Source organism: Labrus mixtus, chromosome 15 (genome assembly GCF_963584025.1).
Source record: "Labrus mixtus chromosome 15, fLabMix1.1, whole genome shotgun sequence".
Classification (NCBI taxonomy): Eukaryota; Metazoa; Chordata; class Actinopteri; order Labriformes; family Labridae; genus Labrus; species Labrus mixtus.
This window is the reverse complement of record NC_083626.1, coordinates 24,071,139-24,083,171: the sequence shown is the minus strand read 5'-3', so window position 1 is coordinate 24,083,171 and position 12,033 is coordinate 24,071,139. Positions and strand designations below refer to the sequence as shown.

The following is a 12,033-nucleotide window of genomic DNA, read 5'->3' as shown; positions in this document are numbered from 1 at the left end:
TTCAATTTAATTCTATGTTGAAGATTAAACGCTGACTGTTAATTATGCTGTTTATTTAAAAAAATCTTCAAACTTACACCAGGTAACATGCCATCTGTAATTCTCCTGTAAAGAAAAACTGCTTTACTCTCTTCAGCTGCCTTCTCCCTGACTCCAGAGGGAATTATGAACAAACAGCTACAATTAGTGATCCTTTCATTCTGCTTTTGCTTGCAGTCTGCCTCTGTCTTTTCACTGCCTCCATGAACAATGCTTGTGGATATAAAGAGTTATTGTCATGTTTTAAATCTGTTTATTATCAATATGTGTTCATCTCTAACATTTCCTGCAAAGTGGTGCGTCTCCCGGCAGAACGGTCAAACCATTTTTATCTGACGCTCGCAAGCTATAACAGGAATATGAGTTGATAATAATTTTACAGTTTGTGCTCCCGCAGCCCTGGGGATGTGGTCAGACTGGTGCTTTCGGTCAACTGCTGGAGACAGTGCAGGGAAACAGTCTTTGTTTATCCTCCGGTGTGGATCAATGCTTTTGAGCCTCTGCTGATGGGCACCTCGCGTCCACACTGCAGGCATGATGGCTTTTGTGTGTGTGTGTGTGTGTTTGTGTGCGTGAGTGTGTTTATGTGGCTCTCTCATTGGTGTTTGTGTTGCTGTGCGTATGACTGATGAGCACAGAATTTAGGAATATTTGAGAGGACCGGCCGGTAACCAATCAGGCTGAAACACCAGCAGGTGGACCGGTGCGACTAGTTTAGGATCTTATTTAGAATGATGATCTTCTAAGGTCTGAATAATGTATCTTTTTGAAAAGCCGTGTCAACGTTGTGTCACATCAGGTGTTTTCTAATGTGCTGACACTGCCATGCTTAAAATCAATTAATCACAGGGGAAATAAGGTTATAATTGAAATCTATAACAACAATATTATCACAATCAGGCATCTGTGAAGGAGCGCAATAATGAAGCTTTTCACACTCAAGACGTGCATGTGCCACACTGAGGCTCTCTACTGATGTGAAGTGTTGTGCTGAAGCTCACATTCCTCACAGTGACGTGTTTGAACGGAGCCTTCTCTCTGCGTGCTGCCTTCAGGGAGTGTCACGCTGAAATACGGCACCTCGTCAAACATGTGTGAGGGGTCAGCGCTCACCCCGACACGTGGTGATTTTTAAACAGCCACCTGGCTTGTTTGTTCGGGAGGATGCAGGTTTTTTTTATGTTGCCAAAACACGAACCTAAAAGATGATTCTCAGAACGGCACGTTTTATTCTGAGTAAGAGAACCCTCGAGGCTAACTCGGCTTTGAAACATTAAGCAAGCAGAGAGACATTAAAGAGTCTATTACCCAGAAACCCTAATGGACGTAAAGTGTACGAAACATAAAAAATGAATTCATGTCAGAACAAATCCGGTGTGAGCACACTCATAAACCAGCAGCATCTGAACTACACAGCAGAGCTTGTAAAAACAGGCGATCGCACTTTGTGGAGTTGTTGTTGTCAATCGGGGTCTGATGTTTTACATAGTTGCAAAATTGGATTGTCGATTTCAATTCAAAAAAATGTTTTGTAAAAACTGTTTTTGTGTGAAGAAGAGATGCTTATAAAAACAAGAGGACTTTTTATCTCATGTGAAGCAGCTTTGCCAGAAAAAGAACTTGTACATGTTTGTCAGAGACAAACACACTGATAACTTCTGTTTGTTATAAAGTCTAGTATGAAAAAGAAGAAAGAGGGTTAACTATGACTTTATTTGATTGCATAAAAAAAGCAACAATTGTTCAAGTTTTTGTTTTTTTTAAAGATATATTTTCGGGCCTTTTTGCCTTCACTAGATAGGACGGCTGACGAGAGACAGGAAACGCCGGGAGTAGAAAGTGGGGAAAGGGCGTGATGTTAAAAGGATGATGTGGAAGTCACTGTGTGATGGTTACAACATATTGAAGATGAGAAAGCAACAGAGGCAGACACTGTGATGTCAGTTTATGCCTAAATATCAATGTTACATGAAATGTCTTTACATGCAGAAAGATCTAACTCGTCATCACCGCTAATAAAATCAAAAGGGAAACGTTTGATCGTGTTCACACATGCAGCTTACGGATTTCTTGGAGTGGCCCTTTCCCACCCCCTGGTCACCCCCCTGACTAAAGGATTTATCAGTTCATCTTGATAACAATTACTATATTGATTGATAATACATATAATCATTGTAAGTTGCAGCGCGTGTATCGGTTTGGTCAGTTCAGAGCGTGAGGTATCATGGCCAGTGGAGATATAAAAACCTTCCTGTAAAGTCTCTCTCTGTGGTGGTTAGTAAGCCGGGCACACGGCTGCCTCGAGCACAGTGTTTTTAGAGGCTCGTTTTTCACCTGTCACCTTCCAGAGGTCCAAAAGATTACCTCCAACAAGTGGCACTGTCCGCAGCTATCTGGCCTCACACTGAAACTAAGAGGTAAAGCTCCGTCTGTCTCTGGAGAACAACGGCTCATAACTCAAAGATATTGGTGTCCTTGTCAATAAAACCACATATAAAGAAGATTGGGCTCAAATGAATGTGCTCTCCTGAGAAATATCTCGTCAGGTGAGGGCTGGTGCAGCTTCTCTACTTCAGGAATGTGTCTGCGCTGTTTCTCCTCATCCACCCCCCCCCCCCACCCCCCCCCCCCCACCCCCCCCCCCCCCCCACCCCCCAGAATCCTGCCATTGTGAAAGGAAGGAATGCTTTTCAAAAAGTCTGTCCTTTCACAGTGAGGGATGTCGGGTGTCGCCCCATTTTTCATCCGAGGCTTAAAGGAGGATAAATAAACTTGCAGCAGGGGAACAGAGCTGCAAAGTTTTCTTGTTAATAAAATGTTTTTTTTTAATGGATGTGTTTTGGGTTTAATTCAGCCCCAAAAAGTACAGTAATTATTGTGCAGATGGTTGTTCTCTTAATTGCGTTGTGAGAACAGATTAAAACATGGATCTGAGAACCTAATGGTGCTCAGAAGGAAGAATGTTTGCTATTAAACTGTCTGCAAAAGGCATGTGATTCTCGTTGCAGCTGCAAAATGATCAAATATTTTCTTTTAAATGGGTGAAAATCTTTTAAATCTGGCCTAATGAAGAATGTGGTTTACTCTGGAGAGCGAGACAAAAAATGAGCAAATTGCAGCAGAGACTCATCAAATAATGAACGAGAGGCCCTTATTAGAGGAATGCTAGATTCCATTTCGTTTGCGAGATCATGCCTTCCTTTGAGTCGTGTCTCAAACCTTTGAAGTGTTTTGAACAGGATGATGGTTTTATAAATGTATGCATGTTCACAGCAGGTTTGAGAATACTACCTTCACTTTATGCATTCATTATCTAACTATCCTTTTTTTTGTTTATTCCTCGCAGTCAACCCTCGGCCACATGGCAGGGTGTGGCGTCATTTTAAGTCTGAGAGATGGGAGGTCCTACTCAGGTGCTTGAATCTTATTGGTCGATGCAGTTCTCTAAAAAACACCAATACCTGAATCAGGTAAGAGAAAAAAGTCAGAGAGAAGACAGATAGCACCTTGTGAGTTGTGCATTCAGTCCCTTCTGAAGACTGCTTTGAATGTTTGTTTTTGTTGCAGTTTGATTTTGTTTTTCGCATTCACAGAATCACCGGGGAGCTTAAGGAGCGAATGAGGTGAGTAATGCATTTTAAGCGAGGTAAGACATTCATCTATGCACAGAGGAAACTAGAAATCTAAAGTTGCAAATACGTTGGAAGTTAAGATTTGTTTAGAGCTGCAACTGCAACCAATAATCTGTCACAAAAGTAGCTGTGGGGGATTTATTAAGACGATAAGATCAGGAGCTGCTTTTTCTTTAAAGATTCAGCACTACCAACAGAGATTCCAGGGCGGAGGAGGGCAGCAGTTGAGTGAAAAAGTGTGGAAGTAAGTGCATGAAAGAAGGAGAAGTACAGCTATCAGAGAGCTTCAGGTGTGAAGAGTGAGTGATGTGTTTGGTTAGTGTTGGGTTTCCCTACCAGCAGGACTCTGAGGCAGACAGATAGCAGGCAGGCCGTGTGGTGTCTGGTGGCAGCCGGTGTGCGATCGAGGAGGGGGTTTTTGTGGGGTGGGGGGGGTTGCATCACCGATGACTAAACTCTCATTCAGCTCAGGCCTGTGATAACGTGCCAAAGCTGAGGATTTCAACAGAAGAAGCCTGAAAGCCTGCAGCCACAGAGAGCAGGGCAGGCCTGGTCTCGCTCAGTCTCAGGCTCAAACTTCAGCCCAGAGAAAAAGGGAGAGGCCAAGATCCCATCCCTGCTGCACCCACCGCCTCCCCCTCAACCTCGGAGGCGTCCTCGTAAATCAAACGGTCCCAATCGGCCGCTCTGCACCAGGTGCCGGCGCTGGCATCCATCCTGAAAGTTAATTCAAGAAAATAAGGCTTAAAACTTTACTGAAATAAACACTGTGATGGTGGTGCATCGCTTTGGAAATACAGTGGTGAATAAAAGCAACAAAATCAATCTCAGGATGGGAATACATCCGGCTGTATTATGTATCTTTGTGTCTTGTGATTCAGGCATTTTCTGCAAGATTATTCCATGTGTTCTATCCTTCATTCCACCGGAGTCTGTATCTGTATGAAACCAGATTTCAGTGGTGTGAAGTGTAAGACACATGGAGATACGGCAACACAAGCTAACAATCAAGATACTAGAGGGCATTTGAGTCAAAAGCCCAAGAGGTAACTCAATTTTTTCCCCATTTTGAAAGCTGGAAACTGTATAAAGTTATTTTATTTTTTTTAAATTATGCAGTTTCTGTGAAATGTTGTATGTATTTTCTATTCGACTAAAAAAAAAAAAAAAAGAATGTGTTATGCATGTGTTTTGTCAATAAGATACTGTGCAGAGAGTCTCACAAATATGAATAAAACTCCTGACCTTGTGCCCAGTATTTCCTTTTTTTTTTTCTCCTACAAGTGCAACTTCTCAAATCATCACAGAGCCATTATACCACCCACGCCCAACTTTCTGTGCTTCTCAGCCCCAGAGCAGGATTTCTTTTTCTTTCTTTTTTTTTCATCAGCCAACATGGAGAGTCTGAGAGTCAGCCCACACAAACAACCTTTACTGTTTGGCAAATGAAGCTTATTAACAATTTAAAACATGCCCTAACTGTAGCCCACACAGTCATGTCATTAAACATGTTTCTCCGTGCTACAGAGAGATGCATCTCAACTACTCCCAGAACGTTTTCTCTCAAGAAGTGCACATCAAAAGGCGAAGACACCAACATAAGAGTCTTTACTGTTTTACTGTTTTCATACCTACAGTATTACAATTTCTTGTCTCCACGACAACATAATAAAAACACAACATTAAGAAAAGACACTGGTCGAGCTGAGACGAGTCTCCATTGACGTTGTGTGGTCTTGTTAACCTGTACCAGATGTGTATGTCACTGCATAAACTCAGCTGTCACACACACACACACACACACACACACAAAGACAAATACATCAGCTGATATTACAATCCCATATCCGTACATATACATCACATAATTTGATCAATCTGGACTAATGGTGTTCCAGTTATGCTATCAGAGGATTAATCAATATAAACAATTTAAATCTATGTATTCTTTAAATAAAATATGACATTAGTTATCATCACCTTCTACAGTATGAGCAGGCTAATGTTAGCTTATGTTAGCCTACTCTATAGCGAGCGGGCTAATGTTAGCTTATGTTAGCCTACTCTATAGCGAGCGGGCTAATGTTAGCCTACACTAGTATGAGCAGGCAACTTCATACAGCTTGGTTATTAGCAGGCTAATGTTAGCCTACTTTAAAGTGAGCAGGCTACCGTTAGCCAATGTTAGCCTACACTAGCATGAGCAGGCAACTTTATACAGGCTGGTTATTAGCAGGCTAACGTAAGCTAAAGTTTAGCTAATCCAATGGACGGCCTGCTCTAGAATGAACTATGAGGGGTGAGAGTAACAACCATTTGTTCAGTGAGAGGTGATGAAAACTCATAAATAAATAATATAAAATAAAATAATAATAAACTCATAATAAAACATGAAGTCATAAAAAATGATTATACATGTATTCTGTTTATTTTTTTGTACTTTTGTGCTTTTACTTTAAATGTTATAATATTGCAAATACTTAAGTATGGTGTGCTGCTTCAAGCAGAGTAAATTCTAAATCAAATATAAACAAACGTGAATTTATATTTAAAGACATTTTACCGTTTACTTCGAAAACAGTTTAATTATGAATAAGAAAACAAATCAGCATTTCCAAACATGATTTTTTCATGGCAGTGTTTGCACGGTGACCGGCTGTAACAAAAATCAACAATGCTGTACGTTTTCCAATTCAACAGATTCTAGATCATTTATAAGTTTTGAAAGTAAACTTTAGAGAGCATGTATTTAGCCTCTTCTTCTTTAGCTGACATGAATGTCTTGATTTTATTTCCCTTCTCCATTTTTCTGTTTCTGAGTTCAACACACGGGGAGGACACAGGTGAGAGACATTATTCCTCCAGCAGGTGGAGCTTCATCAACAGCCAGCGTGTTTAAAAATAATTCAACTGTAGAAAAAAAAAAGAACTCACAGTGAGACTAAATTTGCTGAATGCTTTGTTCTCTGTAGTGAAATGTTGATTATTCAGTTTCTATTCTCTGCAGCTGAGGAGGGAAATATGACAGCTTCACGTGGCACAGGCCGCTTTGCTAATTGAGAGCACAAGAATGGTGCAGATATGTTGTGTGTAGTGTCAGCATCACGCTCCATTAACCGCTATAAACAGTGTGCTGTAGTCATGGCTTTAACATGACAACTGAACTTCTTTTCCCTAATTGCTAAACAGGTCTTTTCTCCGGGATAACTTAGAAGTGTGTTCTTGCTTTTTAAGTGTCAGAAGACATCGGCGTCCATCAGCTGGAGCGTTTAGTGGAGCTGCTGACGCCAAGGGAGTGCGAGGACCTGCTGTTCGCTCTCTCTCACCCGGAGGAGAATATTTTTGAGCACCTAGAAAACCTCTCGCCAGAAAAAAACAAACTAGACGTCAAACCTCGAGCCAAGAGAGACATCTCCTCTACTGAGGGTTAGTAATCTTCACCTGAAAGCAAACTCATCTTAGAGCTTTGGACTTTTGAATTAAGATATCATAATGTTTAATGAATGCATTAAAGTATTTTTACCTGCAGAATATGGCCTTAAATACACTAAAAAAGGTTTTTGGTCTCTGTCTTAATTCCCTTGGTTGACACCGGCCCTGAAGTGATTCCTTCATGAAGTAATATAAGTGATGAGGGACTATACCAGCATTCCCTTTTCTGAGTTAAACTTATTTTTACTGTTAAGCCTGGCTCACACTGCGGGATAATCGGACCGATTTGAGCTTCTTCCTTCCCGACAATCGCAGGGTCGCTCCCGACTCGAGGCTGCTCGGAACTGATTATCTGCTCAGATTAACTTGTAGTGTGAGCGGTACAAAGATCCAATCTAAACGTCACCGATCTGCCCGGCGATCATCTGGGAAGCCCCGATTTATTCAAAAACTTGTTTGATATTTAGAATTTAAAATCTTGACGATTACGTCATGAAAAGGGTCCGGCAGAAGTTGTGTGTGACTACAATATAATCACCAGAGACAAGGGAGGACTGTAGTCATGGCAACCAGCGGCAGGACGCAACCCAGGGTTTTTTTTTAGGTTTTTTTTTTGTTTTTAGTACAGATCATCAGTGCAGCACTTTTCTGAAACTTGTATCCATGTATCTACGATTGAATCAACTTTCCTCTATCCTACAACAACTTCCACTTCCTTCTCTTTCACCGACCGCCGTCTGTTGGAGTATTCAAATGAAACTTTATTAACAATTGTCAACGCTCCGTCCCGATTTCACTCGTACAGTGAGAGCTCTCCGGCCGTGCCCGACAATCGGGTCGTACAGTGTGACCACATAAGGTCTGGCCGGGCGTCGTAAACGATTCAGTCGTGCAGTGTGAGCTGACATGCCACCCCGACTTTTATACAATCGGGGGGGGAAATCGCACAGCGTGAGCCAGGCTTAACAACGTACGAACCTGCGTGCACGCTGAAATCGATGACTGACATCTCCTCTTTCTCTTTCTCTCACATTTGAATTGTGAGGCTTGTTTTACGGTAAACTTGAAGACATTTTGCTATATACTGTTGTAAGACAGAACTTAAGTCTTCCCTGAGAGCTGTCAGTTTCTCACATGTCCAGCTCCGCTCAGGGAGTTTCTGGCAGCATGCTGACTGTCAGAGACCTGTCTGTGTGACGGCCATATGTTTTGTGTTTACTAGATAGCGAGGCTCAGTGCCGGACAGCTCTGACAGACTGGCTGCTGAGGTATGGAGAGCAGACCTACTACGACAGGCTTTCTCGCGCCTTGCAGCACATCGGCAGAACAGACGTCGCAATCGGTGAGAGACAAATTGAGACAGACAGAACACATGTGCCTCCTGTAGCACGGAACAACTTTGTGCTCATCTAATAGGCCTAAAAGTTCACTTTTTATGTGCAGCACACGATGTTGAGACATCTCAGCATGTCCCTTGACAAAAAGAAATTGGAACAAAGCTTCATGTGGGCGCATGGCTGTGTTTTTTCAAAAAAAAAATTGGTTTATTTCGGTCAACAAGGCCTCCTCAAGACTTTAACAACAGCGCGTAATTGCTTCATTACTTTCAGATTCTTTTTAATTGGAACTTCACAAGTGGCATATTTTCGCACGCTGCCGGTCTCTGGCATGTGTTGCCGTCCAGTGTGTGCACAACTCCACAGCCGAGTGGCGTTGGATAGAAGGAGGTGTAAATGATCTGACAGAGGACTCAGTGGAGCTGACACAAGCCACAGAACAAACCATCTGTTCCTTTCATCAGCAGCTTTGGAGGAAAAAAGAGACAAGGAGGGGATTGGAAGAGATGAGTTATAAGACATAAAGGGGGGAGGGGGGGCAGCGGCGGCTTTGATAGAGAAAGACTGTGGATGCAGAATGCTGCAATTATCGTGCACTTGTTTTCAGTTCTGACAAGATGTACTCATTCGTACAAACTTGCATCTTTTCTTCCGTACCGAGGACAACCGCAGCTCTCCTGCCAGAACTAATTATGTTCAGGGCAAGAAAACAACAATTAAATTCCAAATTACAACCTTTTATAGGATGGATTGCAGACATTCTTTGCACAACAAATGACATGGAAAGGCTCACAGGTTGTCACTGTGCTCATGTGTTCACAGAAGTGGGGAAGAACATCAACCAGGACAAAGTTTTGAGCCTTAAACGCTTTGTTGAAGACTATCACAAATACGTCAGCTCTTTAAACGTCCCACCTGTACAATCAGAAACAAAGGATGGAAGGCCTGAAGGCCAGAGGGTCAAGAAGAGAACGGGTAAGGTTTTTCATTCACAAACTTGAAATAAAAGAGATTTTATGATTGCACTTTTTACGAGTTTGATACCCAGACTTAAGTATTCATCAGTACAGATTCACCAGTTCAATAAAAAGATAGTTTTTATCAAATGTTTACTATTACTAGCATTGCTACATTAATTTTGATCATTTGTGGTTGTATTGGTTTCTTGTCTATCTCCACCCAGTTCTTTCTCTCTGTACTAAGGTTGTCAAATTTCAGATACTTGATACCTTATCGATACCACATGATTTAAAATTATACAATCTCAACTGAATGATCGACACTCTTGAGATGTACAGAATTTTTTTTTTAAAGATTTATTATTGGGTGTGTTGTGCCTTTATTGTAGAGATAGGACAGTGTATAGGGTAAGAAATCAGGGAGCGAGAGATGAGGGGAATGGCATGCGGGAAAGGGTCGGATTCAAACCTGGGCCGCCCGCTTGAGGACAACAGCCTCCATACATGGGTTCACGCACACTAACCAATGCGCCACTAGCGCCCCAGTACAGAAGCCTTAAAAAGAAAAATTCAGATCAATTTGACTCACAGCATCACAACTTCACGTCTCCTCACGATGGCACTTATATTATGAATTAACAGAAGTTTATTGGCTAAAGAATCGAGATAGCGAGATAAAAGAAGAGGAAGAAGACAATGGGATAATGTCAGACAGCGGTGAAAACATATTAGGGGTGAAACTGACATCCAATTACAGAGAAAAAATACATTAATCCTGCACCTTACATATTTCAGGGGCATTTCATATTCTTTAGTGAATCAGATGATGGGGTGTACCATTTTATGATTTTATTGCAATATATCACTTTTTGCACAATTGCCGTTTCATGATAAAATCGTTATCTTGGGCCACATATTGAGTTCAAATTGAATTCGTTTTAGGCATGTTTTTGCAGTACATAGACCTCAAATATCCCTGGATATTGGTGTCAAGAGGAGGTTTTTGGGCTCTCCCTCTGGAGACTGTCTGAATGACAAATGATATGTTTCACTGAGCCCTGAATCTATTAAGTGTTTAGATGAGATGCCGGATTAGATTTGGTGGCCGTGGGCATGCTTCCAACTCATTACTTCTCAACATCAACACTCTCACTGTATGAGGAGTATTTCCCAGGATACCTTGAAATTCAAAAATGTAATTATCACCTGTCCAGTTTGTTTCCTACTCTCTCGGGTGTTTCATTCAAGCTAAAACTTGACAAAAATGCTCCAACAGTCCTTGGAGATAGTTATAGTTTCTTTCCCGTTTGGTGCTATGTATTGATGTATGTATGCGTGTGTGTGTGTGTGTGTGTGTTTCAGTGAGGGATCTGTCATGGCGTGACCTGGATCTGATTGTGGAGCGGGCTCCTGTGCCCCTGTACCAGAGAGGACCTCTGGATGTAGCCCTGCCGCTCTTGTATGGCCTCCTGCTGGGCTTTGGTGGAACCTTGCTGACTGGCGTCGCTGTACTTTTTATGATGATCCAGATCTCCAGGAGAAACCAAACCAGCTGTGAACACAGGGTCACCAGCAGCTCCAGCAGAGAGCTCTTGGTTGGGGATATAATCTTGGATGATGGGAGCTTCTTGGAGGACACAAGGGGCAGTTTTGAGGTTTGAATTGTCTAAAAATCTAAAGTCAAAAAGTAAAGTAAAAATAAGTCCATAAATTAAAGAAAACATTTTTGGTCTCTTTTTGTTGGTGTAAAATGTGGTGAAAACTGAGGCAACCCCAGACTTGGTGAGGGACACTGTTTGGATATTTGAGTTTTAAATTGTCTTGTAAATAAAATAAACATGACATGAACTTTAGGCTTTAAAAAAGTTAGGTTGCCAGATAATTTCTATTGCAAAGTTCACAAGTTTGATAAAGTTTCAAAATGCCGGGGCGCCGGTAACCTAGTGGTTTGTGCGTCCCATGAACAGAGGCTATAGTCCTCTAAGTTGTAGAAGTGGGCAGCCCGGGTTTGAATCCAACCTGTGGCTCCTTTCCCACATATCTTTCTGCACTCTCTCGCTCTCTCTCTCTGATTCCATCCACTGTCCTGTCTCTAAGATAAAGGTATAAAAAGCCCCACAAAAAACCATAAAAAAAAGTTTCAAAATGCCAAATTCTTCAAATCTCAGTTTGCTCACACTGATTCGTGGGACTGATGCAGAAACTCGGTATTAACTCCAGAAAACCACAACCACAACATGACAAGAATAATTCAGTTTCAGATAAACTAATTATCCACGCTGTGTGTCTCTAGACGGGTAAGCGTTATTGTCGTGCCAGCGGGTAGATAAACTAGTTGTACGACAGATGCGTTGGACCCAAGCCCTCACACCAAAGGTTGTTCCGGTGTTACTGTGATAGTGATTCCACTTTCCATTTCCCCCTCCAAGTGACGGCAACGTGCCCGTCTGGCATCGAAGAACGGCTAATTATCCAGCCTGGCGCCTGCTTCCCCGGAGCCTGCCGATACCTCCACAGGCAATCCAAAAAGACTAATAACAATGACAATGCTAGCAGACAATGGAGCACTCATGGTGATGATGGCAGCTTCTGGTGGGTGACAGAAGCCAGATTTGAAACACAGGGATATTTTTT

General features: G+C 42.0%; 1 protein-coding gene across 1 annotated transcript; it reads left to right on the top strand.

Moving 5' to 3' along the window:
- Nucleotides 1–3,434: 3,434 nt before the first annotated feature.
- Nucleotides 3,435–11,070, top strand: LOC132989506 (transmembrane and death domain protein 1-like). The gene is made up of 7 exons (XM_061057191.1): nucleotides 3,435–3,509; nucleotides 3,607–3,662; nucleotides 6,492–6,514; nucleotides 6,906–7,097; nucleotides 8,326–8,445; nucleotides 9,263–9,415; nucleotides 10,762–11,070. Exons 1-7 carry the CDS (start codon nucleotides 3,435–3,437, stop codon nucleotides 11,058–11,060), a joined length of 918 nt encoding a protein of 305 aa, XP_060913174.1. The 3' UTR covers nucleotides 11,061–11,070.
- The last annotated feature ends 963 nt before the right edge of the window (nucleotides 11,071–12,033 follow it).

Excerpts from the sequence above, each read along its gene's own strand:
- LOC132989506 (XM_061057191.1), top strand. The coding sequence starts at position 3,435 with ATGGGAGGTCCTACTCAGGTGCTTGAATCTTATTGGTCGATGCAGTTC. Across the intron at positions 3,663-6,491 it reads GAGCTTAAGGAGCGAATGAG|TTCAACACACGGGGAGGACA; the intron begins GTGAGTAATGCA and ends TCTGTTTCTGAG. Across the intron at positions 7,098-8,325 it reads AGACATCTCCTCTACTGAGG|ATAGCGAGGCTCAGTGCCGG; the intron begins GTTAGTAATCTT and ends TGTGTTTACTAG.